Below are 26638 nucleotides of genomic sequence, written 5' to 3'. Positions count from 1 at the left end.
CTAGCCGTAGATATACCTCGCTCTAACCTAAGATTCTCCTACCTCCGGGCGGTGCTACGGAGCCGAAACCTATACTATAAACTAATAGATTTACCTTAAGGTAAATTTGCGTACCTCCTGCCTATAATAGAAAGGAAGATACTACCCGTAGTACGAGAGCAGACGTAGCGCTACGAGATAGTATTATATATATACGAGGTAGGATAGGCTCCTATATATAAAACTAATAAAAGGCTCTTAAGGCGAAGTAAGAGAGCATTATACGACTCTCTACTACGATTACCTACCCTTGTCCGGCTATATAGAATAGCCGTAAAACTGCTACAACCTACTACTCCTTAGGTTTAATATATTAGATAGACCTAACGGTAGCGGATGCTCGCAACTGTTATCCTACGCTAATATAGTCCTAGTAGTTCCGTATTAAAGTAGCGGGTTATAGTACTCTAATAGCGGCTATACTACCTCGGTAGAAGACGTCGTAGTGTAGATAGAAGAGTAGTCGCTCCTCTAAGTACGTATATACTACGTCGAGGGGATACCCGACTAAGCGTTCTACTACCTACTATACCGCGTAGAAAGGGTATAGAGAGGTCCTAGCAGTTGCTCGTGCTAGTGCATTATAAGGTTGCCGAGATAGTGCTTACACGTCCTTAGGATCTAATATAGCTAATATAGTAGCTGTAGATCGTTAATGCCTTGTTGTCGATTAGTAGAAGGGAGATACTCCTACTCGACTCTAGAACCCCTAACCCTAACCCTATAGTTACTATAATTGCTCTTATTACTTACTATAGTAGTTATAGTAACTATTATTAATAGCTATAGTAGCTATAGTAACTCTTATAATAGCTATAGCGACTATAGTAACTATTATTAGTTATATAACACTTATAACTATAAATTAAAGGTATTTAGAGTTACTAAAGATATAAACGCTTAGTATAGCCTACGAGTTACGCTAAAACGAGATATATAAAACTATCGAGCGGCTTTGTAAAGTAGAAACTCTACGAAGATAGGACTTGTAGGGGTAGTATCTTTTGATTACATAGGCGTATTATTTACGAGTATGCATGCGGCGCATGCTGATACCGGTCAAACGTCTCCTTGCAATGACCGAGCACGATGTTGCCCTGCGTTCGCTGTGTCCCCGTTAGCAACTTGAACGTGCGACAATGTAGTTATGAACCTACCTTGAGAAGGCCCTTGATCATCTGGTGGCTGCGACACCAGTCATCATGGTCTCGAGCGAGCCATCCTTGCGGTACATCATTCTCGAAGTTCTCCTTCACGTGATATTGGTCGGTGGAGAACACCCACGTGCCAGACTGTGGCAAGTTGACTTGCATTATACAAAGCCCAGGTGTATGGCCGGGCGCATGGCGGATATTGATACCAGGAGCTAGCTCCAAGAAATCACCATAGATCGGCTTCCAATTCAGATTGAGGTCCAGATCCTTTGGTAAGTATACGCCAATATCAGTCTTGGTCGCCACTGAGAAGTAAGCATGCTTCAACTCTTTCTCGTGGACATAAATTGGCACGTTAGTGCCCTTAAAGTGCTCCAAGCTATCGAGAGTCAGCCACCTGTAAGTACTCTGAGTCAATAAACTCACCCTCCAGCATGGTCGAGATGGAGATGGCCCATGATCACAGCTTTCACATCCTTGACGTCGTGCCCTGTGAGCTTGATTTGCGCCTCCAGCTCCTGTTCAGGCGAGTAGTCGACTTGCGCGAAGATATCGTTGAGCGGAGCGCCCCATACCTCAGGGTAGTCCTTGCCTGCTCCGGTCTCAAACAGCACCAGACCCTCGGTGGGATGTTCGATCAACACAGACACTACGACCAGCTTTCGTCGTACCCTTTCCTGGTTTGGATTCGATTTTGTCGATGTGCCGCCGCCTCGGAGGAAGAAGCCATCGTCTGCCTCCAGGTACCCGCAGTGAAGCAGCCACATTTTAGTGTCCGGAGGACATTGATTGACAACATCGAGACCGTAGGGAGTTGATGTAGCCATATTGAGTCGATACTGCTGATATAGTGTCAAGTAGTACTATGTATGCTGTAGGACAGACGAGCGTGCACCTGCTGTAGTATTCTATGTGCATCGGCATCTGGGGTCATCAGGCGTGAGGGGATGGCTGCGCTGGTGAACGGCCATAAGGAACCTCCAAATGCACGAAGAACGTCATTGATAACTTCGTCCGCCGCAATCTTACCAACCTAAGTAAGAAAGCCGAGTGAGTTGGATACGTTATTCAAGCACTGGCAAATCTCGACTCAACGAGGAGCAGTCCTCCAGCTTACGCCAAATGACCACTCAGCCGGAGTCTGACATCGCGTCAAACTTTCTTGACACACTTCCTTTGACAGGATGTAACAACATCGGAGGGAGACATATTCTCCCATGCTTGCTCTCCCACCGTGCCGAACCTGGCCCTTTGGATGCCAGACCCATCCATCTATTGTGCAACTCCTGCGCAAAATAATTGCTGTAGTACCATGTGGATCCAGCGAAATGGTGCTCTTGGTCGATGACACCGGCCAATGAACCCGCAAACTCAGCATTCGGACCATGATTGAACACAGTATCCAGCACGTCAGGCGGCCATACCCGATCCATGTAGATGGGATGAGGAGCGTAAACATGTCGGAATTCATGTTCTGCTACTATGGTTGGTGCGAACATCTCGGCTACCATAGCAGACCCATGCTTGTTCTCGGTATGCATTTGCAGGAGCAGGCGGCGTGACAGACGGTTAGTCAGGATGACAGAAGCTCGTGGCTCGTTTCGGAGATTTGGAGTGTCGTAGTCGATGATATAGTTACGCCACACCCAATCTGTGTACGAGACATTGGAGAGCGGCAGGGAAGTAATGAAGTCAGTATTATGGTGCTTCTCCGAAGCCACCTTCGGTTCAGACTTCGACAGCTGCGGCACATCAAATTGGAGAGAAGGCATCGTCTTGTGACGCGAATTTGTCAACATTCGTTAGCAGATGTCCATAATGACCTGTGTATCTGACAACGAGCTCCCAGTTCCAGACGTGGTTGATGGCCGGGTTGGCGAGCACCAACTGTTGGAGGGGCATGTAAGAATGAAAGGAGATACTACAGAGATCAGCGACTTCGTCGTACACTCTGCCACGAAAGCACTCACACTTACTCGTAAGCACCAACGTCCGGATAGGCGGCTTCCATCTCAGGATAGCTCCACGTGCGGGTGATGGCATGCAGGTCTTCGGGAACTCTCAAGATCACTAAGAGATCCTCCCTCCGGTCTCTGTATTCGTATGCAAGCGAGTCATTCCTGATATGCAATAGCACAGTAACCTGATATTCAGCTGGGAGCGGCACAGAAGTCTCGGCCACAATAGCACGGATGTTTCGGACGATGTCCAGAGTCCATACACAGTCATCCCATGCCCGGATCACTATTGCTGTTCCGGCGGTTGTATTCTGAGCTACGGCTCGATGAGTTGGCGTCTCGGTCAAATCAGTGGATTGGGCGACAATCTCGTACGGGCTCCACCGCCCTACCCTGTCGAGACATGTATTCAGGGGAAGTCCCATGCGTTCAGCTGATCCCAAAGCACTCACTGGAAAGTGTGCCGCTGGCCCGCTCCTGACAGCATCAATCACGGAGCAGGACAAAGCAGATACTCCTCCACACGTGGCAAGCACGACTGATTCATGTCGATCTCGGCGGGAGTCCGTCAAGTTACTGAAGGCACCAAACGTCGCGAGACGATCAACGCTACTGAGAGGCCAGGTGTTCTGTGTTGTGAGGTAATAGAAGCTCCTGTCCTTTGGCAGCAATCTCCACCAGAAGTGGAAGCGTGACCCATGTCGTCCATATGCTTCTGCAAGATGTTGTGACCCTGCCCAGAGCAAGATCCATGTGAATGTCAGGATGATCAATGCTCGCGCAGTAAACCTTTGCATATACAGCCGCATGTATTATGTTGAGATGTAAAGCCGATAGCAGTGCAACTGGCCACTGTTTTACCACATCACAACATAGCGCAAAGAGGAACATTACGGGAGTTGCGTGGATCGGCAGCGTTGTTCTCCGAGGGCCTTGGAGCCGAGTTAGCACTCAGCACCAAGCCTAAGGCCTTGGCGAATCCTTCGCCCCCTATTTTTGGGGTGGGAGATCTTTGCTCCATTTTCATTGCGGTCGTAGCTTCTGCCCGGTATGCGTTCGCGCATATTGTAGCGACACATACGGCATCAGTGGGTTGGATGAAGATCATCGACACGCAACATGCTAGATAATCCATTGAGGACAGTCGCACGGGCGGGCCTGGACCACCACATCCGCAAGGACGCAGTGCGAGCTGACTAGTGACGAGTCCAAAGTAACCAGGAAGATCGCATCAAAACGAATAAGAAGACATGTTGGTAGTGGCATTTCGGAATCTTCGTCACTGTACGGTCATTACATTGCTTTCTTGGAAGTTCTCGCCCATATGCTTGTGGTTGGGAATATGCTGGACCACCGCCGCAAGTGGGTGGCTGGCCAGAGCCATATCGCCATATGCGCTGTGATGTGATGGAGAACGCCACATCTAGCTGAAAAGACCGAGCGTGTGCAATGCATCGTTTTCGCGAGACATTTATCAGACTCTCTGTTATATCGGCGGCAACATTCGCTGCTTAGCGAGCTCCACCATCACACCATGCAGCGATTCAGCGCTGTCCACGAAGCCGTGCCAGCCGTACTTCCTGGCTTTGTCCATTCTACATGGTAGTCATCAGCTCTTGCAATCATCACTTCAGGTGTATACCAAACATACTTGGTGGCCCACGACCATGACGTAGTGAGTGAGAATTGTAACGCTGCAAACATGCCACCCGGGCCGGCAAGCGGCTCGCTCTTGAGCTCATGTTCTTCCTTGATTGTCTTCCACGCTGCCCGGGTGTGCGGACGTTGAGACCACTCTATAAGATCGAAGCTCGAACGACAGCGTCCTTTAGGTCCATATCTAGTGTAAGGTCAGCAGCGTCACAGAAACGGCACCAAATGACCAGGTTTATGCCTACCCTCGTGGCCTGACAGGCATCTCGACAGTCCGATATAGGCTCTCATCCTCTTGTGGCGGGGACCACTCGATGCCAAACCACTCCGCAATCCGTGGCCAGGCAGCCATCCATGTAAATTCCGACCCATCCACGATGTTGAAGCGCTGATTGGCAGTATTATCTGTCAGGACGACCCATTCATGAAACAACGAGTTCAGTACTGCGGATGACATCGGCATGATCTTCTCCCAGGCTGCAGTATCTCCTGGAAAAGCCAACAGCTGGCCGAGTTGACGCTGAACGGATGCATATACCGCCAAGGGATATATGGTCGTCATGTCAGAAGCCTCTACGGCACCAATGATCCAAGAAGGCATGGTGACATTGTAGGATGTGCTATGATGGGTACGACAGTGCTCGAACAGGATGTCTTCCTGGTCGAAGTAGAAGAGTGGTCCCAGATTAATTCGTGGATCAGCTTCATCGAATGGTACCTTTGCTGGACCTTGATGACCCTGATAGTTCTTCAAGCCTGTCTGTAGAAGAATCCGCTTCGGTCTGATAGATGCAAGATCTAAAGCTGTCAAGAAGCTTTTGAAGATCTTGCCTGAGCAGCTCTCTACTGTCAGACAGGTAGGGAAGTCAAAGCTCAGCTTGATGCTTACCGTTAACGTCTGCCAGCTTCTGCGCACTATCTTCGCTCGCTCCGCTGTACTTGCGCTCTTCGGCACTTAGCTGTACATAGCCAAAGAAGAATACAACGTCTCTGGGTTTCTCAGTCATTGGCAAGGTGCCTGTGGCTATCTTGGAGGTCTTCGACTACTTACGCCCGCACACTATGCTCGGAAAGTGTAGCTGCATTATCTTCGGGCGTCTTCAAGAGGTCCATTGGAACATGCTTCACCGACTCGGCAGTGGCCTTCGGCGGTCGTCGGCAAAGAGCAAAGATCTTATTCCATCGTGTCGGAGTCTGTACGAGTATATCGACCATAGACTGTCCAGACATGCCACTTGCACCGACGACAATGGCTGATAAGCCTCGGATATTGTCGTCCAGAGATGGTAGACCATGGCAGTGGCCTTGCGAGTATACTAGCTGCTCTCTGGCGTGCTCAGCAGTCATGTTGACAGACTTTCCTCGCCACTACACCGCGTGAACATGTTTATCAGTTTATGCTCATAACATGGTGTGGTGATGATGTTGCAACGCAAGGAGTGGAGTGCCGAGGCAAGTCTCATCAGCCTAAAGTGAACGCTGGGATTTGGTATATGGCCAATCAAGGAATGCGTGATTACAGGACAAGTGCTGTGCTATGAGAGTATATTGCGCTATCAAGATACAGATATCTACGCCAAGAGTGACAGCAGCAAAGCGCTCCTCCTCTACCATTACGCCGACGCCAACCACTGTCGATTCTTAAGCTTGAGTGGGCTCATCGACCTCGGCGGCTTTACCTTGGACTGGCGGACCTCACAGAATACAGAACTGATTGTTTGGCGGGCTGGCGCAGACGATGCACGTGGGTTGCGAGCTAGAGATGATTATACATCTCCCTTAGCTTCTGAACGGTCGTCGATACCAGATGTCAGCTAGTCGGTCCTATTGCCTTCAGTCTGAGCTAGAAGGTTTCGCTGAAGGTCAATTGGCGCAGACGAGGCCATGTATCTCTGATTATCAAAGAGATCACCTGGAGCTGTCGTGCTGCTGGATGGCATTAGGTTGAGTTCGTCGTAAAGTGGTTTTTTTTTGGCTTGTGGATGGTTTTATGGTTTCGCGACGACACGAAGTCTGCATCCATACAGTCCACCGCCTGTCGAAGTCCATACACCAGTGGAACAACCCGAGGGGTTTGTATGGCAGCAGTCAACGGGTGGCAGGGAAGTTGCCAAAAGAAACCGACCGCCGTATAAGAGTCACTAGTTCTGCGGGAGCAGAGAGTTATTGAGCTACGCGGGAGATGGGTGATTAAGCACACGACGTATGTGAAGTAGCAGTGGGAACATTACCACGCTGCGGCCAGTCACTTTGTACTTTGTCGTGCTTGTCGTGGTCCTGACTGCTGCTTGGACTAGAACCTAATTGGTACTGGAGGAGAATGTCAAGCTCGGCGAGGTCTGCTTCGAAGGAGGGTGTTTGCCACCAGGTCGTGTCGAAATCGGTGTCGCTGAGCCATGGGTCGAGTGCGTCCTGGCTGTCACTCGCAGCTGTAGGCTTGGAGGCCGTATATGGATGTGCCTGTGCAGCAAGCGAAGGTAACGCCACATCTCCGGTCCATACTGAAATGTCCGGAGCTGTAATGGCGTCCCGTTGGTGACATGCGATGCCCGCGTGAGGGTCGCCATAGTACCCATACGGAGTGCATTATTGCACGGCCGTAGCATCGTAAGAGTTCGGTCGCTAAACATCGAACGAGCCTGGCGTGGTCCAGCCATATGTGTCGCATTCGAACATGACTGGAACGCCGCTGTCGTGCCATCTTCGAGGAAGAGGCAGCCACTGTCGAGTGCCGAGAAGTCCGATACTTCGCCGACATCCCGCAGGGCTTGATCGCATTCGCGGAGTGCGAGGTCTTCGTTCCATGCTGGGTCATAGAACAACAGACCTGTATCGTTAGAATGCAGATCATTGTGGTTAATGGGGTTAGGCGGGAGGCGGTCTGCGCCTCCCGAGGGAGATCGGAAGTGTTGATGGCTGGCAAAGGATATGCCAGCAGGGTGGAGAGGTCAGCCGGCAGGAGCTGACCAGCCGCTAGGCCGCGAGGAGGTTTGTAGAGGACAAAGGAAAGAAAGCAAGTCCGAATGTCGTCCTCGCCAGTCTTAAATCATCGACGCTGGCGGCGCGTGGTGCACCACCAGACACTGCAGATATGCCTTAAGTGCCGCAGATGATGCACTGTCATTGGTTGGATGTATGCAGTGGGTCAGCCATGACCATGTGTGGTGGTATCAGACATGCCCCGAGACTGAGGCCGCCCATGCAAGTAAGATCCGTGAAAATGGCATTGTCCATACAGTCTACGGCGTTCAATGGCAAGGCAGCACGTGTCTGAGCCTGTATCATACTTCATCTCACGGCCATGTTGTGTGCATTAAGTCGGCAGGCTGCGCTTCGTTTATATCAAGCATCGAATAGCGGTAGGGGACTTGGAGATGACAATTTTCGAGCCTATCTTTCTACCCATGCTTGCTGATGATCTTGTCATTTATGCGGAAGACAACATCTTGCCAACCTCTTTCATCTCCTCTGGCGCCATGCCATCGACCTTCTTCTGCAGCTTGCCATCCTTGTAGATGAGAGCACACGGCAGGTCAGTGATGCCATGGGCGTCCTGTGACAGAGTCATTAGCCGCCTCCTAGAAAGACTGCTTTCCTACACTTCTTTCACGTACACGAGCCCTGGGTGCCTTAGCAACGTCGAACTGGTAGCATGCTACCTTGCCCTCGAACTTCTTGGCATACCTAGCCAGTGTCAGACGTGCTGTTGTTGCTCCAGTCGAGGATGCAAGTTTGCTTACTCGTCCGCGTTCGGTGGTGGTGCCCCCTCGTAGGCCAACACGAAGACATACTTGCCCTCGGTCTTGATGGCCTGGTCGAACTCTTCCTTGTTGCTGATCTCCTGGTGAGACATGATGCTTGTTAATCTGTAGAATTGTGGTGAAGGAATAGTGATACGAGAAGCAAGTCGGATTGTCGAGCAGATACGGTACCTTAAGATCACTTACACCCATCCCGCGTATGTGGATCAACATATGGCGGTGAAGAACCCCTCTGCCCCCTCGTTGATGCAGGTACGAAGTCTATCGATGGACTTCATTTTGCTAAGGAAGCTTTCGTGGTAAAGTTGCGAGCATAAAAGGTTGAGTCGACTACGCCACGAGTTCCGGACTTGGCGTTCCGCGTCCCTATTCTCCGAGATAACGCATGTTCGAGAGCTTTCGTGTAGACCGCTTGTCCAAGACTCAGAGTGGAGGGGGACGGAGAGGCATGAGGCAAGATAGACAAGACAAGCTCCGGCGGAGTATTGCGATACACTACTTGGCCGGGACCTAAGCTTACCAAGTGTGAGGTATCTTGTGGTGCAGACCACCGTGAGCCGCTGGTCGAAGTTGTTAGATGCACCACTCCAGTACACTCCAGTGTACGGCGATGAGGATCTCTGCCATGTGCTACTACACAACAATCCTGCCTTCGACGTGCTCCTCTCTCGCATGTGTGATGCTTGGAGCAACGGAGACCGAGTCGATCGGCCATTAGAGAAATCGCGATATGCACGGACCATTGCGCGTCTCACGCGTGCTTTCTGACATCATCCGCGTTGCTGCCTGAGACTTTCTCACGACGACATCCGTTCAAACACGTCTGCATTCGGGTCAGTGACAACGAATGGCGAGTGAGGCATGCGATCTACAGACACTTACGATAGAGACACTTCTATCATCGGCAACACCCAGATACCAGATAGCATAGTCAGCATTCGCCACCTCAAGACCACCACACGCTAAGATCTGGCGCTAGTCGATGACCCCTGCGTTGCGATAGATCTGGCATGTGCATGGACGGCGGAGGCTTGCCACATTATTATCCATGAGCAGTAGGTCAGCACTTCACGTTTGCAGTAACCCTCTCCTCAAGCACTACAACATCTCTGCTTCTCCCCAAAAGTGAATGCTGAAGCTGGGCTTGAAAACACCTCCCATTCTGAGCGGCGGAAGATCGGCGGAACATGAGCCGACCGAGAAGATCTGCCGCAGGGCGCACTTGTATGCCTTCTCCATCTAACTTCCATGTTTGCCTCCTGCCTCTGAGCCTTGCTGACTCAATGATACCGAAGCAGCCACTGGAGAGGCCAAACCGCGAACACAACCAGCGCGAAGGTCGAAAACTTCGGTCAACGGGAATAGCTCGCCTGCCGTTCCAAACACATCAGACGCCGAAAGCGAGATCGAGGGGGTTATATCAGTCGCTCTACCACGGCGAAGGACTCTGAAGGAGGTGTCCATACCCGCCATGGCGCGCTCCAGCATCAAGAAGGAAGTCAATGCGACATCACCGACCGAGACTTCCGCTTCTTCCATCAGCAGCGCTTCTCGTGCTCAATCAGCCGACTACGAAACCCCTGGTACAACGCCTGGCGCATCAGTCAAAGCCGACTTCTCTAACAAGCGCAAGCGGAGCCAACTTAGCAAGCATGTCATCCAGATCGACGATTCCGACGACGACAAGGAGGACGCGGACTTTGCGCTGGCCAAGCGGCTGCAGGAAGAGGAGTACAAGAAAGAAGAGCCAACGCTGAACCAGTATCAAAGAATGTTCAAGGTCGAAGACTCAGACGATGAAAGTGTGCTTAGTGAGCCACTGTCGGTAGAGTCCGAGGATTCGATGCCTCTGGCCAAACGTGCGAAGAAGTCCTCTGGTCTGCAGCATGAATTGGAGGCTGCGCACAAGGGCAAAATGGTCGCGCCTCCCGTGCCAGGCCCGAGCAAGAGTAGACATATCTCCACGCCAGTCCGCAAAGCTCGAGCTCTCGCACGCCGGTCCATCGGTCAGACACTCAAGACGAAGGTCGAAGATAGCGACTCCGACTTGACCTTGCTTAGTGAGCGTGACAGCGAGGATGAGTTCGTGGGAGAGGAGTCCGAAGCCATCTCCTCAGGCCTTAGTGATGCCGAGTCAGATATGCTGGACAACTCCACGCGTAGCTCAACGGCCGCCGCAAATGCTGCACCTCGCAATACATTATCTCGCAAGCAAAGTCGTGGTCGCGGTAGACTCGCAGGCCGTGGACGTCGCTTTGGCAACATCACTGCTAACGATGCGGTCAATATTGCTGAAGAGCTCGGCGAGATTCTACTCTCGCGGAAGGAGAAGGAGAGGAAGAAGCTGGAGAAGTCTCATCCTGGTATCAAGACCATGTGGGACGAGCTTGGCAACATCACAATCATCAAGCCAGTGCCCGCACTACAGCCAGAGTCTATCAATCGCAAGCTCAAGCCATTCCAGCTCGAAGGCCTGGATTGGATGGTGCAACAAGAGAAGACGCACTACAAGGGTGGTCTGCTTGGCGATGAGATGGGTATGGGCAAGACAATTCAAGCCGTCTCGCTCATCATGTCCGACTACCCGCAGAAGCAGCCTACGCTGGTTGTCGTGCCTCCGGTCGCGCTCATGCAGTGGTCGTCGGAAATCAAGGAGTACACTGATGGCAAGCTTAATGTGCTTGTCTACCACGGCCAGAACAACAAAGTCAAGGGCATGTCCGTCAGCGCGCTGAAGAAGTTCGATGTTATCATGATATCCTACAACAGTCTGGAGTCGCTGCATCGCAAGGAGACGAAGGGCTGGAGCCGTGGCGAGAACATCATCAAGGAGGCATCGCCGATTCATGCCATCCACTTCCACCGCCTGATTCTGGACGAGGCACACAGCATCAAGTCTCGCCAGACTGGAGTTGCCAAAGCCTGTTTCGCACTGACCGGAACGTACAAGTGGTGTCTCTCCGGCACACCAGTACAAAACCGCATTGGCGAGTTCTTCTCCCTTCTCCGCTTCCTCGAGGTCCGTCCATTCGCCGACTACTTCTGCAAGCGCTGTCCATGCAGCATCCTACACTGGAAACTGAACGAGGATCACATGTGTGACAGCTGTAAGCATTCTGGCATGGAGCACGTCTCAGTCTTCAACCAGGAATTGCTCAATCCGTTGACACAATCCGAGGAGCCCGAGGAGAGGTCTGCTGCTATGGACAAGCTTCATATGATTACTGCTCGTATTATGCTCAGGCGTATGAAGCGCGACCATACCAGCAGTATGGAGTTGCCGCCGAAGGAGGTCATTGTGCATAACGAGTGAGTCTTGCCACTCTACACGACACACGAGAAACGGACTGACAACGCTTACAGATTCTTCGGCGAAATTGAGCGCGACTTCAGCTCGTCCATCATGTCCAATACGGCTCGCCAATTCGATACTTACGTCGCCCGCGGTGTGATGCTCAACAACTACGCCAACATCTTCGGTCTGATCATGCAGATGCGCCAAGTCGCGAATCATCCTGATCTGCTTCTGAAGAAGCACGCACAGGAAGGCCAGAATGTCCTTGTGTGCAACATCTGCGACGAGGTGGCTGAGGAGGCCATTCGCTCACAGTGCAAACACGACTTCTGCCGCAGCTGCGTCAAGTCTTACCTCCAGTCTGTCGAAGAGGCTGATGGTGATGCCGACTGCCCACGCTGCCACATCCCTCTCGCCATCGACCTCGACCAGCCCGAAATCGAGCAAGACGAGGATGTTGTCAAGAAGTCGTCCATCATCAACCGCATCAAGATGGAGAACTGGACCTCGTCAACTAAGATCGAGATGCTCGTCTACGACCTCTACAAGCTCCGCTCCAAAAAGCAGACACTGAAGTCCATCGTCTTCTCTCAGTTCACCTCCATGCTCCAGCTCATCGAGTGGCGTCTCCGCCGCGCAGGCTTCAACACAGTCATGCTCGACGGCAGCATGACTCCCATCCAACGTCAGAGATCGATCGAATACTTTATGACCAACACCGACGTCGAAGTCTTCCTCGTCTCTCTCAAAGCTGGCGGTGTGGCGCTCAATTTGACCGAAGCCAGCCGTGTTTTCATTGTCGACCCGTGGTGGAACCCAGCTGCGGAGTGGCAAAGCGCCGATCGCTGTCATCGTATTGGGCAGCGTAGGCCTTGCGTCATTACTCGGCTGTGTATTGAGGATTCGGTCGAGTCGAGGATGGTGATGTTGCAGGAGAAGAAGGCCAATATGATTAATGGGACGATCAACAACGATAAGAGTTCTATGGAGAAGCTGACACCGGAGGATATGCAGTTCCTGTTCAGAGGTACCTAGGTGGGTGGAAAGGATGTGTGAGAGGATTTGAGATGGGTATGATGACCGACGGGCTGACGGGCTGCCTGTTGAATGTGGGCTGCGGCAGTTAGATTGCTGCATGCATGATATGCTTTGGAGGACTGCGATGGTCCGATTATATGATACCACTGATGCATTTTCATGAGCGCTGCCTAGCCATAGAGCTACATGAAAGACTGTGCTACCGAGAGGATAGAAGATGTAGCGTAGACACATCAATGTACGTCCCATGACGACTATCAAGACTCAAGTGGTTCGCAGGTATGTGGTCTACGGCCGAGTCTGCTCCACCTGACGCCATATCATCCAGCTATAGTAATTGCTGAAGTTGCATAGCACACTTGATCTTAAGTTTACCAGAAGCCAAAGTCATCGAACATGTCGTCGTAGGTGTTGCCACCACCGTACATGCCCATCCCCATACCTATGCCCATTCCCATAAGCTCCGGTGGCATCCCACCCCCCATCATCTCAACATCAGATGGTCCATGGCAACTTGTCGCGGACTCTTGCCTAGCACATTGGTCTTCTTTTTGCGACCCTGTCGACCGCCCATGCCCCCACCGCCCATACCTTCTCCACCCATGCCATTCATCTCTGGTCGCGTTGATTCATGCATACCGCCTCCCGTACCTCCGCCTCCCATCCTCCCATACCTCCTCCCATACCTCCTCCCATGCCTCCCATCATGTCTCCTCCCATATCGCCTCCCATCATGCCACCTCCCATCACACTACCTCCCATGCTGGGGGTCATCATCCCGCCCATGCCTCCTCCCATACCACTCGTCATTCCTCCACCCATTGGTCCTCCCATTTCCCCCGCCCATGCCCATGCCCATGCCGCCACCTATGCCGCCACCCATGCCGCTACCACCCATGAGTATCTTCTCCATCATCATCTCCTCTCCGAGAGCCATTATCTCCATGTCGGCCATCATATATGGATTCATCGTAACCTGCTCGGCTGGTGTAGGCCGATCCAGCGACGTACTGTTGTAGGGCAATTATTGGTGATGTGATTTTGTTTGTTTAACTTGGAGCGGTAGTCCTGAACAGGCTGTCTGTTTTCCTGAATGTGTGAAGATTGTCGTCAAGATAGGTTTTTGCTCAAGCTGCCCGGATTGTAAGTCATCAATGTCGCTTTGGCCAATGCTATCTAGGCAATGGAATGACTTAGCGATCTTTGCAGAAGTTATGGTGAACGAAACGGGGCTCGCCTTCGCCGTGTATGGCGCGGAATTGTCAGCGAAGAGCAGCGATGCCAATGCTGCATGCAGCTTGTGAGCAGTATTGACGAAAGTCAATGGCATGGTCAATACTGGCCTGACAGAGCTGCCAGATCCTGTCGTTGGTGCTAGTGCTCATGATCCTCTGATGTGAAAGTAGCTCTGGGAACTTAATTTTCAAGAATTCCGTGGACTTCAAAGGCATACTATTAATGAGTGGCGCCCGCAGCTGTACCTTCAAGCATAGAGGCGAGACCTTGTAGAAGAGCCAGGATCCTGCACCGCCGGCGCCATAGCCGACCCGTGATCCTCCATATGACGGACTGCGACTCATGCCATTCATACCAGGTTGCATACCAGGCGGCATACCAACCGGCCTACCAGGCTGCACACCACCAGGGAATGCACCAGGTATACCTGGAACAGTGTTTGGCATGGCTGGATGACCGCTGTAACAGGCTACACACCCATCTGCTGCTGGATCATCATCATAGTCCTCGAATCAGCCATCTGGCTGCTCGAAAGCACAGGGTCTGGCATGCCAAGATGCACCATACCCTGCAATGGAGCACCACTATTTCCCGCCAACAGATCGGGATCCTGTAAGCCCTGCCTTTGGTGGTCCTGCGCCAGTCGCTTCAGCATTTCATCAATTGAGGGCTTGCGGTGAGGATTCGCCCTCCTGGCCAACCTCTTAGCCTCCCATCTATCCTCCCGTAGTCGTTGCTGCTCCTGGATCCACTTCACGGTTCCTATAGCTTCGTCTTGTGCACCAGGGTTGTAAGACGACGGTAGCGGATGTGCCTCTCGAGAACTGCTTGAGCTCATTTCCGAAAGGTACTGGAAGTAGATTGAATGATGTCAACACAGTGCCTATAGACAACAGAGCTGACGGTTGTTGGATTTCATAGGTCGACCTAGTCGAGAGTCTAGGCTGGTGGGAGCTACAGAGGTGCTGGGAGCGAGAAGATGATTATGGTGGACCAAAGTGACGAGGAAGGGTGGCCGACTTATAGAAGTCTCATGATCCATTCCGTGTAGTGAAGCTATTTGGTTTTCGGTCGCAGGATATTCGTCACTGTGTGCCATTCAAAAGGCTTGATAGTTACCGAATGCCGATGATGTCGGAGACAAAAGGCCACCACATGTCCTGATGTGGCGATTCACGCAATGATGTATTCTGGCCACAGAGCATGGCCTGCCAGTACACGTAGGCAGACTGTTTCATCTGCTCATGATTCGATGGACAGCCAGCGTATTCATCCTTGACTCGCGGCACCAATCCAAGCTGATCTCGATAATACCTCAGTAACCCCCAACACCCACCCACTCACCCAGCCCGCAGCCGCCCTCGCCTTTTCCTGCTCACACTGACTCCTTCGTCCAGAGAGCCGCACTCCTCTTAGCTCAAGCCCGTGATGATGCTCCCTGGCCAACGGTCGATTGGTCAATGAGAGTACAGCTCATATTTCTCTGGGCGTGAAATCGGGATCCGGTGATCTCCTTGCACCGACCTAGTGGTGGTCATATCGAATGGCCTGGCACCCGAACAGCGAGGATAGCGGTATCCGACGATGGCCACGTGAAGTTGAAAAACATGTCGAATGGTAAGTAGAGAAAGACAGGGCGTAATAATAAGCGCTTCACGTAACAGATGTTAGAAGGAGCCAAGCAAACCCAGCGAAGCTCAGTTGACTTCATTCTCCAAACTCAGAAGAGGGCCTCGGGTAGAAGACTTTCATTATGCGGTCCCACTCCTCTCAAATGCTAATGCTACGAGCAATACTGTTACAAGCACCCACAAATGCTCTCAACAGAAAAGCCTACTGATACATTCAGCCTCCCGGCTCAGATCTGTATGACATCGAAGGAGGAACCTCAGCATTGCATCCTCGGGCCATCCTTTCAGCCAGCCCGAACATCTGTCCATCCAGAACAGCACCTTCTCAACATCGCACAATCTTGCTCTCCTTGTGTATGGCACCATCTGCCTCTCACAACAATGGTGCGAAGCATCAAGCCTCCTTGCTCTAAACACCACGTTATCCTATCTCGCACTAGAACCTGAACGCCATACGAGAAAAGGTAATCACCCTAAGCTCTTCTATATATCCCATCCCACAACAACAACCTATCACACGTCGCCCTCACTCTTCGCTCTTCCGTCCTTCCCAGCCCGCTCCTTCCTCAGATCTTCACATCCTTCATCTCCCCATCCCCCTCGGAAAACTCCTCCTCCACCTCCTTCATTCCCGCCAGGGGCTCATGCTCCCCAAGCTCCGGCGCATCCGAACTCATGACATTCTGACTCAATCTACTCTTCGGCAACGGGAAAGATCCTCGTTTCTCCTGCTCATCGTTCGAGATCGGCGAGACCGAAACAAGTTGTTCCGGCTTGGAGCTGCTCATGTTCGCGGCAAAAGGATGACTCGATTTAGGCGTGTCGACCGAGACCAGCTTTTCATACTTCCTCCCATTCGATGCTTGAGCCGAAGTATCCAGTCTCAGCGGCTGTGGTGCGCTCTCCTCCGTGACCCTAGCAAGCGGACTGCCCACATGCGCCCTCGGGCTCGAAGTCGCCGGTGCCTTGCCATTAGACACTCTGTTCGGACTTCTTCCTCTTTCGTCCGATCCAGTAGGTGAAGCATAAGGACTGAAGCCATTCTGATCCGCCTGGGCCACATTACTGTTAATCCGCAGACTCTTCTTGGCCGGCTTCTTGCGCCCATATTTCTGATCCGCCCTCCACCTCAAGATATCGATATATGCCGGCTCCACCCCCGCCTGCTTAAACTCACGCAGCTTCAACTCCTTAGTATCCTCGTCAATGAACCATTTATTCGATGCCATATCGTCGGCTACGATGGCGAGGAAAGCGGACCAAGAGCGTGAGACGACGTATTTACAGTCGTAGTCCCGACCCATGAGGATGATCTGGCCCCATCTCCCGGTTGGGCCGGGCGCAAGATCGACGCAGATGTTGTTGCCTCCCCAATCGCGGGCCAGTGGGATCCAGGCGGGGTGGGAGTAAGCTTTTTGGACGGCGTTGGCTGGTTGCGAGTCCTGCTTGTCGAGGAGATCTTGGCGCCACTGCGCGTTGGTGTTGGAGGAGGCCTGTGCGATGGGGACGGCGGAGGAGGAAGAGGAGCCGGCAAAGGCTTTGATGGGTGCTTGTGGGATCTCGTAGTTGGCTGCGCTGCTGAAGTAGGCCTCGTTGACCGTTCGCCAATTCTGCCATTCTTGGATAATCTCCTCGCAGTCGAGTAGCATGCATCCAAACAGTATCCCCGTCGGCATCCCACCCCGCTCCTGTCCATCATGCACCTGTATTGATTCGCGCACCTCTTGTGGTAGGGTGCAGTCCAGCTCATGCTCCAACTCATTAACATCGTTCACCGTCGCCGGCTCGCCCTGGTTCTCAAACAGCTCTTCGTAGTTGTCCTCCAGCCACCTGTCAATCCTGCGCCAAGAATGCGCGACTGGTGGTGGAGGCGGTAGTCCATCATTGAAGCTCTGCATTTGAATCTCGCCCGCACCGACGCTCTCCATCTTGGCGTCCATGCCCGAACTCTGCCTTTGCAGCTGTTTCCGCATGCCGGGCGAGTATGCGGGTGAAGAAGGGCCAGCACCGGCATTATTGTTGACAAAGCCGTGGCCCGCTTCCACGTCCTGGTCGAGATCTGTTCGGGAGTCGAGCGCGCTCGTGGCGACGGATGTGAGGGGTGAATGCCGGTTCTGAGGCAGCTGCACGTGATTGCCGCTTCGGTAAGGGGAGTCGTATGAGGCATGGCGGTCATTGGAGGTGATGGTGTGCCAGAACGAGCGCCATTGTGTCGCTAGTCTGTAGTCATCAACTTATCAGTATTGTCTCTTCGACGCGCTTGGCATTGCAGTATAACATACGAGGGAGCCATTGGAGCAGACTACTATTGCTTTACAGCTATGTCAGAAGCGACAGTGGTGTGGTGGTGGTGTACTCGTTTCGTGTCCACCAACGCTTCTTCTCCACTCCCGTGCGGTGCGTGTAAGCAATGGAATGCAATGCGTGGGCTTGTTGACTTGATGACACAATACGAGGTAGAGGCCGATATAAGCACGTCTCTCCTTTTCGCGCGTCACTGCACAATTAACGACCAGGGGCGGCGGAAGAGAGAGGGATCGCAATCGGCCAATCTCCGGTATCTTCTCCAGCCCTACCACTGTCGAGCCGGTGACATTCAATTCTATCAGTATGAGTTGAAGATGATTGCTTCGCCGTTATATCGAGGTTTGATACCATTGAGTGTGATGGTATGGCATGGTATAGCAGTATTATTGACTAGCTAAGGTAGTCTTGTTTTCCTGTACAACTTCTCCACACCAACCGAACGCGCACCAGGAACCCTGCATGAGAAAGCTTGCTGCTGCATGCACAGGCAGCACCATCCACCCACCAAACAACGATCTACAGTATCATTCGTCCATTGCCAACAAGAGCAAACTTGCCGGAGCAACGCATTACAAGAAATCGTAAACATAGCTACATACAGTATATTCGCCACTATCATGCACACTGCTTCCTGCTATACCACCACCACCACCACACCGCCATCATGATCTGACCGCGCGTACGTCCAAGACTTGCATATGCAATGCGCGATAAGATCGACTGTCCATCATATCAAGAAGTGGTTCACTATTGCTGCATCTTGGAGAGCCGGCGCGGAAGTGTTTCACGTTCGGCTTGCCGCATACGATTGGCCGATTGCGGCTGAGGGAAAACTTGAAACTGCAAAGGCCGCGCACTGACTTAGGTACCTAGATGACCGGAATAGTCAGGCACGCAGTCTTGAAGGCTACATGGTGTCCAAAAACATTAATAACTATATGCGGTATGTGGTGGTATATGCATGGATGTAGCTACAACTCGTGTTATTCGTCCACTTGTGTCGTTTGGTACACAGCCGACCGACCTTCTGACGTGTTATCCCGCCGTTGCTGACTGTGGCGAACAATGAAGATGCTTAGTCAAGTCACTAGAAGGATATTCTGCGTGGGTAATACGCATGGTAGTGTCGTCGTTCAATCTTCACCATACTACATCTGCTGCGCTGCTATGTGAGCAACCAGTACATCGACCAGCACCGATCTCGTCGGCTTTCACAATCTCCCATTCACTTCAGTCTTCGAAGCATCATTCCGCATAGATGAGTCTTTGGTCGGACCTGTTCAGTCGAGCTCTCCCGGCCATTGGACGATCTCCATCCACAGGTCATCGTCACCATCAGGGAAGCCATTTAGCCCACCGGAGGTGTCTTGGCCAGGGTCCGTCACACTAGACTTTGGGCGTTGGTCTTGTCCGAGCTGCTGTGTGATGACAGGTCCATGATCACTAGCAGCTGCGAATACCGCATCCCACTCTTTTTCTGAGGGTCGATGATCAAGGTTCGCGGCGAGTTCATGAAGCTCGTCAACAGCTGACATATCGAAGCTGCCTTCGACTATATCGTCATGCTCTTGGCTAGACGCTAGCTCTCGGAGTCCTGAGCTCCTGGTGTTCCTGAGACGAGTGGCTGTATCATGGTTTACCAGCGGAGTCGGTGCAGCATGGGTCGTGGGGTATGCTTGCCGTCCATACTATGGGTTTGCAAACATCCCGTAGACCACAGGCTTCGGCAATTGAGATGCGATCAGCTCAAGTCTCCTCTTCTGGTCAGCAGCTTTCTAATCCTGGTAATGTCTCCGGCGCAGATCATCCATGCGGTGCTCCGGAGTGTTCTTTCTGCCTTGAACGGAGTTCAACTTGAGGGAGGCTTCACGTTGGGAGGTCTTGATGGATTGATGACAACGGGAAGAAGGCCACGAGCACAATTCGATGAGTCTGTAAACTTGCTCGTGGCAACCGCTTCTTTGGTCGCTATGCCATTGAGCTTACGCATACTCCCGCACGCATTGTGGTAGCAGTTGCTACCATTCTGTACGTCTGATCCAGGCGCACAAGGATCCGTGGCTACTCTGGTCCCAGATCATGAATCGCACTCAGCAAGGCAGGGTCCTCGTGAAGAGCAACGGAGGTCGGTACCATCGGGGAGTCTTCCGCCATCACTCCCTTCATCCGATCGTCCGCTGATGTGATGCTTGCGATATACCCATGCAGCTTCAACTTCGGCGTTCAATCTTGGTGGCATGATCTTAAGCGTGGATTGACCCGGTTCTGCGAACCAAGGATACTATATTCCCTCGAAATGATGCACGTGGTACTTCATAGGGCGCATAGTGCGACGATATCCACATCCAACAAAGCCTGGATTGAAGGATGTATTCTCTTTCAGCGCGAAAAGCTTCCTGGGGTGGTCGACTGCCATGGATAACCCCAGACAATTCGAGCGGTCGCAAGCCGCTAGTAGCAGATCTCGTGCTGCCTTCTCAGCTAGACGAAAGCTTAAGGGTCGCGAAGCTATCATCACTCGATTGAGTCTGTCCCCTGCCGCTACACAGTGGCAGAGTGGTGCTATAGGGGCACTGCGAAGGACGCGAGCTGCTCCTTCGTAATCAGCACGCGGTCTCAAAACTGCTGCAAGACCTCGGGAGCCAGGCAGAGATGTATACTCTATGGTTAAAGGACCGGTTCGATCTTGTTAAATTGAGCCACCAGCTGGCTATACATACTCCAAGGTCGATGCTTACTGAACGAGCAGTTCCGCCGCTTGCTTTCTCACAGATGTATGCCTCACGCGTCTGAGGCAAAGCATGTCTGCAGACAAGCAACACTGTGCTCGATCAACCTTACTCGACCAAACTGCAGTTCTTAGAACGGATGCCAAGTGTGATATGTATCCAGCTGCAACGCTAGTTGAAGGAGTACAGATATTGAGCGATTTCTATGAAACAGTGCTGTCTTAGCTGAGATTGGCTTGAAGGTATCTCGTTTTTAGCTTCGGTAAGAGTGCGGCCGAACGCCGCCATATCAGCCAGTAAAGTGGCGGCACGGCCGAAGCTTGTCCTGTCTGACAAGATAGGAAGGCACGTCGAGGGTCGCGGAGTGACACCAACCTACCAACTCGACAAAGAGCAGTGGTCAAAGAGTAATCCACAGCCGCAATCATAGGGCGCGGGCCCTTTAAGTCTTCGCTCACGAGCATGATCACAGAATTGAGCTCTTGACAGGAAGGCATCGTGGACACTGCGAATTCCTCGATCATGGTTATCAACCGAATGCAAGCATTCCTAGACGAAGGCCGACGACCGCATACATATCCTGACCCAACGACTCTTGCTAAGCCTGTGCTCTTGATGTGCATCGAAATGCATCGTGGCAACGATGCACTAGTTAGATCTTGTTTCTGGTATTGAGGCGGTCGATTGACATCTTTGTTCACGAGTCTTGTGAGACAAACCACATTCCGTCGACAAAGCAAGGGAGTGCAAGTCTACAATGACAAAGCAACATCTTACAATCCCCCATGTACGTCTCTCATTTCCTCGTTGAGCACGATGAGGAGGCAAGCAGGAGCTGTAAGGCATCATCGCATTTAAATATTACTGGTATTGAGCAGGAAGGATAACGAGCGGCATCATATCACGATATCAGCAACCACCTAGCCAAGGTGGCTCAAGCCGGGTCAACCGCCAGCAGAATGAGCAGGAGGTGTGACCATCACTTGAATGTCCTCCAACTGCGCTCAAGAATCATGTTGGCACAATGGGGTTGAACACTACACTGCCACGAAGCCGATATTCGCACAGCATGATATCCCTCTTGACCCAGTCATCGAGGTCATTATGGATCTGTGTTCCAGTAATGCAGGAGGACATTCTAAACTCACCTTGAAGGTCAAATACCAAAAGGAACAGCGATATATACGCCTAGCATGATCACTCGTCGGGTTGCTACCTTTTGACCAGCAGAATGTTCCCACAGTAAGCTCATATATCCCTTGCCAAGACTTGCGTACCTACTACGAGAAGCACGCTCTGACCAGCTCTGCTGTCGGTCGCTGCGGCTGCTACAGCTTGCTAAGCTTCATATATGATTTGAAGCCTTCAACAAGCACCAGCCAATCAACTCCATCCTCAATCCTCTCACGCATCGCATAACCACTGAGCACGCCTTTCACACGAGCTCGCTATCATGCCACCACCCATCAGAGTTGGCGTTCCACAGAGGAAAGGCACGATAGGCCAAGACGGAAATACAGATGCACAACGACGTGCGGACAACTTTTGGAACTATCTGTGTCCCATCGAATTCTGCCCGTATCATTCTGGCAGAAAGACTGAGCTCGAGTCGCACCTCAATACAGGACGCAAGTCGATTGAAGCAGGCAAGATTCGGATCCTCTGCACCGTGCTACCTCTTCTGCACACTATACGCCTACACCCACCACAGATGCCAAACTTTCGCAGAGAAAGCGCCGGCGCCGTCCATAGAAGTGCTGCAGGAGGGAGGTATTGCTTTCGATCCTCGCCCCATCCCTGATTCCGACAAGAATGCTGCACTACTTGCGTTGATACGTGCAGCTAGTACTACGCCGGATCAAATGCATGCTGGGGTCAATATCCAATCGACGCCAACTCTAAATCCGCCGACGCATCCCCATCAAGGTCAGCAACTTCCTCAACAGACCGCGCCGGTGCAACCTCCGAGTTCCCCCTTCGGCCAGATGCAACTACCGCCAAACCCCAACCCACGTCTCCGTTATCACGACAACGCCGCGTCAGGATACCTATTTGATCCCATGCCAGATAGTGCAAACCCAAACTACCTGCAATACAATAACCCCCAAGCGGATCCGCAAAGTGCCAGTGGTGTCACTCGGTATCTGGCAGATACAGAACATGACTTCGTATCTCACGAGGAAGTCAATGCAAATCATGTTCTCGGTCTCGACCCACCGTTTGGGTATGACTTCGATGATGGGGGTGTCATGGAGGGTCTAATGAAGCAGATGGACTTCCCGATGGCTGGGGCTGGTGGAATTGACCCCAGCGCAGACCATATCATGCCGGATCAGGGCTTTGAGCCTTGGTCTTGGGTTTCAAAGGATGAGATGTATCGTCCCATCGTCTATCCGCAATTCACCACGCCCCGAGAACAAGCAACGGTCGTAGGCTAGGAGCATGCGGGCGGTGAGGCTATTCATGGTGCGCCAGGATTGGCGAACGATGTTGACAATTTGTTCGACGAACTCTTGCATGAGCACGCCCACTGCGAGTAGACTAATGTCCACTGATGAAAAGGCGAGGTGAGCTCCAAGCTGCTAGCGCGATGACAGAGATTTTCACGAAGGATTGGATCTACTGGTCATCAACTGAGCATGTAGAGTTGATGACACACGATCCGGGTCCTGGAGGATTGTCAATGAGGGTGGTGGACGGATCTTCCGTTGCAAGATCGTACGGCCAAGTGAGGTCGAGGCACTGTGATCCCGCAAAACATCGCTTGTCATTGGCTGGAGTTGAGCTTGGACTATACTTTAGCCAGAATGAGTTCGTGCTTTCGTAACACCGTACACTTCTACACCACATCCTACATCCCAATGACCAATCATTCGTGAACACCATGATGACGCTTGAACAATCGAGAAGCAGGCAGAGATCAGATTGACGCGTGACAGTCTACCCCAGTCATCATTCTTTCCGATGGAAATAATGCGTCTTCCCGACCACACGGCGTTCGGAGCTGACCGTAGACATGATGCTGTGAGATTTATACTTTGCTTGTTGTAACCAGACGTGGTCCTCTTTCTTCATCACGACCCATCACCCCCTCCCCCCCCCTCCCTCTCGTTAGCATGGAAGACATGGACGCTGTCAACTCCAAGATCCTTGATACTCCGGACACGACGATTGCTGACAATCATGGTGAGCCTGCAGGAAAGGCGCCCGTGGAGTTCGAGCCGCTGGAGATTGACGACAGGCCAAGTCCTCGATCAGGGCTCAGGCTGATCGCCATTCTCGTGGCCCTATATGTAAGTCTTGTAGCCTACTCAGATCCTCGGCACTATCTGACCCTCTTTCGTCAGCTCGCTCTATTCATTGCCGCGCTCGACCAGACGATTATGGCAACATCCATACCCACCATATCTTCACAATTACACTCTGCTTCCGGCTATGTCTGGATAGGGGGTGCTTATCTACTGGCCAACGCTGCTGCAGGACCAATCTGGGCGAAATGCTCTGATATTTGGGGTCGGAAGCCTGCAATTCTTGGAGCAGTAGCCCTCTTTGCTGGTGCCAGTATCATGGCCGCTTTGAGTGTGAACATGAATATGCTCATTGCTGCTCGAGCTCTCCAAGGTACTGCCGGAGGAGGTCTCCTCCAACTGGTCTTCATCACGATCTCGGACTTGTTCAGTATGCGGGAGCGTGTACTGTATCTTGGCTTGACGGAAGTCCTGTGGGCCATTGCTGGTGGTGCTGGTCCGCTCATTGGTGGCGCTTTCACGCAACTCGTGTCCTGGCGTTGGTGTTTCTGGGTCAACTTGCCGTTCTGTGCCATCACTTTCGCACTGTTGTTCTTCTTCCTGGATGTGCACAACCCTCGGACACGTCTGGTAGATGGCTTATCTGCAATTGACTGGTTTGGAACACTATCACTTCTAGCTGTGATAGTCATGATACTTCTAGGGCTGGACTTTGGTGGTGCAGTCTTTCCATGGAACAGTGCTACCGTGATATGCCTGATCGTCTTCGGCGCTGTTATGATTGGAGCATTCCTCCTGAGTGAGAAAAAGCTGGCGAACTATCCTCTGATGCCCCTTGGAATGTTCAACAATTGTTCGAATGTGGCAGCGTTTGTGATTGGAGTCACGCAGGGCATGTCTTACATCGCGGCCGAATACTACCTTCCACTATACTTCCAATCTGTGAAGGAGGCTTCACCTATCCGGAGTGGCGTGCTCATACTGCCTATCACGCTGTCAGAGGCTGCATTCGGTATCATCACGGCTCTAGTGATGCATCAGACGGGCCGTTACAGGGAGATCATGTGGATCGGTACTTTCCTGGTCACGCTTGGCACCGGCCTCTACATCGCTTTCGACGTTGATACAAGTCTTGCAAAGCTCGTAGGCTTCATGCTAATTGGCGGGAGTGGCTGTGGGTTCCTTTTCGAGGCTCCTGTCATAGCCCTGCAGAACACGGTTTCCCAAGCAGACACAGCTACGGCTACAGCTACATTCGGACTACTACGAAACGTGGCAACATCCGTATCGATTGTCATCGGCGGGGTGGTCTTCCAAAATAGGATGAACTCAGAAGCCGTCAAACTACAAGCAGCAGGCTTAAGCGATAGCCTTATACATGCTTTCCGTGGGTCGCAAGCTGCTGCAAGCGTGGACATCATCAAGACGATCACAGATCAAGTGCAAAGGAGAGCTATTCAGTCTGCGTTTGCGTCTAGCATGCGTGACATGTGGATACTGTATGCTTGCATTGCTGTAGTGGGTCTTATGGCAGCGCCCTTCATCAAGCAGACGCTTCTGAGCAAGGAGCATACAGAGACGAGGACTGGCATTGAACAGATGACGAAGAGGGAGGCTCTCTGAATAGGCGATGCTTTGTAGCTACAAAAGTCCATAAGTACAGTGCCATTACAGCTAGTTCTTATCCCGTGCATAGATGCATGTACTTGGGCATTCCAGGATCGTCTCGACGTACATGTGCCCACGACCTTTGTCGGGGCTTGCTGTACGATATCCTTCTTGTGCGGCCATGCAACTCGTCCACGATAGTCGGTCCTTCCATCATCCTCAATTTTGTTATGGTTTGTCCTCGTGGGTTCCCAGTCAAGCTGCAGGCCTTGTCAGAAAAACAGTGCTTTCATGTCCTCACTTCCGCCGAGCAGCCCCTGCGCAAGACCACAAGGCGTTCACCATCTCCCATGACTCATCATCATCCGCGACCACACCGAGCATCTCGACGAAACTCTTTTGCACTGCAGTGACCGGAATCGTGTCAGGAAAGTGTACGGAAAGGAGGTCGTCAGCATGCCACTTCTCCTTGATGAGCTTGTCAACAAGATGACCGAACGTAACGCCCTGATCGTCATCTCCCTTGTCGGTGGTTGTGTCAAGTACATTCGTCGGCAAGACCGTTTTGCTCGTATGCCGCTGCGCCATACAAGCCGCACGAGAGTCGTGAAATTGACGGACCATGCTAAATCGACGAGGAGATCTTTAATCTTGTCGGGGCGGGGCCCGCTATGCTTGAGGAGTATTGTATTGAACACTCGAGGTGTGACCATCTTTATAGGTCTCCGAGGCCTAGTCTCCGCCAAACGCTCATGAGAATTGCGTTCTGTCCGAATCGACTTGCGTCTCACAACCATCGTAAGGGTAAAACATCGGCAATTCTGTTGGGCCGAAGGTAGACCCTTCTTTGTAGTACCAATGATCCGGCAATCATCTTTTGGAATCTCTTCGAGACCCTTGCTGCACGAATGATTTCGGATGGTGGCAGGAAGCTTAGCACATGTTCGCAAAGCTCGAAAGTGTCCACAACGGTAGCATCAG

The 26638-nt window shown here is 52.0% G+C and overlaps 10 protein-coding genes across 10 annotated transcripts; 3 read left to right on the top strand and 7 right to left on the bottom strand.

Annotated features, from left to right (window-relative positions):
* Positions 1-1064: 1064 nt before the first annotated feature.
* LTS14_009651 (uncharacterized protein) lies at positions 1065-2020 on the bottom strand (the record flags this gene model as incomplete). Its single annotated transcript, XM_064842332.1, has 3 exons — positions 1065-1145; positions 1197-1572; positions 1620-2020. The coding sequence occupies 3 exons, from the start codon at positions 2018-2020 to the stop codon at positions 1065-1067; spliced, it is 858 nt and encodes a 285-aa protein (XP_064690238.1).
* Positions 2021-2945: 925 nt separating this feature from the next.
* Positions 2946-3576, bottom strand: LTS14_009650 (uncharacterized protein; the record flags this gene model as incomplete). The annotated part of the gene is made up of 2 exons (XM_064842331.1): positions 2946-3114; positions 3170-3576. 2 exons carry the CDS (start codon positions 3574-3576, stop codon positions 2946-2948), a joined length of 576 nt encoding a protein of 191 aa, XP_064690237.1.
* A 1061-nt stretch (positions 3577-4637) lies between these two features.
* LTS14_009649 (uncharacterized protein) lies at positions 4638-6151 on the bottom strand (the record flags this gene model as incomplete). Its single annotated transcript, XM_064842330.1, has 5 exons — positions 4638-4746; positions 4803-4991; positions 5050-5647; positions 5694-5794; positions 5856-6151. The coding sequence occupies 5 exons, from the start codon at positions 6149-6151 to the stop codon at positions 4638-4640; spliced, it is 1293 nt and encodes a 430-aa protein (XP_064690236.1).
* Positions 6152-8231: 2080 nt separating this feature from the next.
* Positions 8232-8657, bottom strand: LTS14_009648 (uncharacterized protein; the record flags this gene model as incomplete). The annotated part of the gene is made up of 3 exons (XM_064842329.1): positions 8232-8357; positions 8419-8488; positions 8545-8657. The coding sequence occupies 3 exons, from the start codon at positions 8655-8657 to the stop codon at positions 8232-8234; spliced, it is 309 nt and encodes a 102-aa protein (XP_064690235.1).
* Positions 8658-10036: 1379 nt separating this feature from the next.
* Positions 10037-12895, top strand: RAD16 (DNA repair protein rad16; the record flags this gene model as incomplete). The annotated part of the gene is made up of 2 exons (XM_064842328.1): positions 10037-11874; positions 11929-12895. The coding sequence occupies 2 exons, from the start codon at positions 10037-10039 to the stop codon at positions 12893-12895; spliced, it is 2805 nt and encodes a 934-aa protein (XP_064690234.1).
* Positions 12896-13649: 754 nt separating this feature from the next.
* On the bottom strand, positions 13650-13835 carry LTS14_009646 (uncharacterized protein; the record flags this gene model as incomplete). Its single annotated transcript, XM_064842327.1, has 1 exon — positions 13650-13835. The coding sequence occupies one exon, from the start codon at positions 13833-13835 to the stop codon at positions 13650-13652; it is 186 nt and encodes a 61-aa protein (XP_064690233.1).
* A 325-nt stretch (positions 13836-14160) lies between these two features.
* On the bottom strand, positions 14161-14972 carry LTS14_009645 (uncharacterized protein; the record flags this gene model as incomplete). The annotated part of the gene is made up of 2 exons (XM_064842326.1): positions 14161-14561; positions 14612-14972. 2 exons carry the CDS (start codon positions 14970-14972, stop codon positions 14161-14163), a joined length of 762 nt encoding a protein of 253 aa, XP_064690232.1.
* A 1359-nt stretch (positions 14973-16331) lies between these two features.
* SMI1 (Cell wall assembly regulator) lies at positions 16332-18058 on the bottom strand (the record flags this gene model as incomplete). Its single annotated transcript, XM_064842325.1, has 2 exons — positions 16332-17985; positions 18048-18058. The coding sequence occupies 2 exons, from the start codon at positions 18056-18058 to the stop codon at positions 16332-16334; spliced, it is 1665 nt and encodes a 554-aa protein (XP_064690231.1).
* Positions 18059-22321: 4263 nt separating this feature from the next.
* Positions 22322-23239, top strand: LTS14_009643 (uncharacterized protein; the record flags this gene model as incomplete). The annotated part of the gene is made up of 1 exon (XM_064842324.1): positions 22322-23239. One exon carries the CDS (start codon positions 22322-22324, stop codon positions 23237-23239), a length of 918 nt encoding a protein of 305 aa, XP_064690230.1.
* Positions 23240-23917: 678 nt separating this feature from the next.
* On the top strand, positions 23918-25672 carry LTS14_009642 (uncharacterized protein; the record flags this gene model as incomplete). The annotated part of the gene is made up of 2 exons (XM_064842323.1): positions 23918-24094; positions 24149-25672. The coding sequence occupies 2 exons, from the start codon at positions 23918-23920 to the stop codon at positions 25670-25672; spliced, it is 1701 nt and encodes a 566-aa protein (XP_064690229.1).
* Between the last annotated feature and the right edge of the window lie 966 nt (positions 25673-26638).

The sequence above is a fragment of the Recurvomyces mirabilis genome, assembly GCF_035927965.1.
Source record: "Recurvomyces mirabilis strain CCFEE 5264 chromosome Unknown scaffold_32, whole genome shotgun sequence".
NCBI classification, from domain to species: domain Eukaryota; kingdom Fungi; phylum Ascomycota; class Dothideomycetes; order Mycosphaerellales; family Teratosphaeriaceae; genus Recurvomyces; species Recurvomyces mirabilis.
Note: the sequence above shows the minus strand (reverse complement) of the source record. Positions and strands in the feature narration are given on the sequence as shown.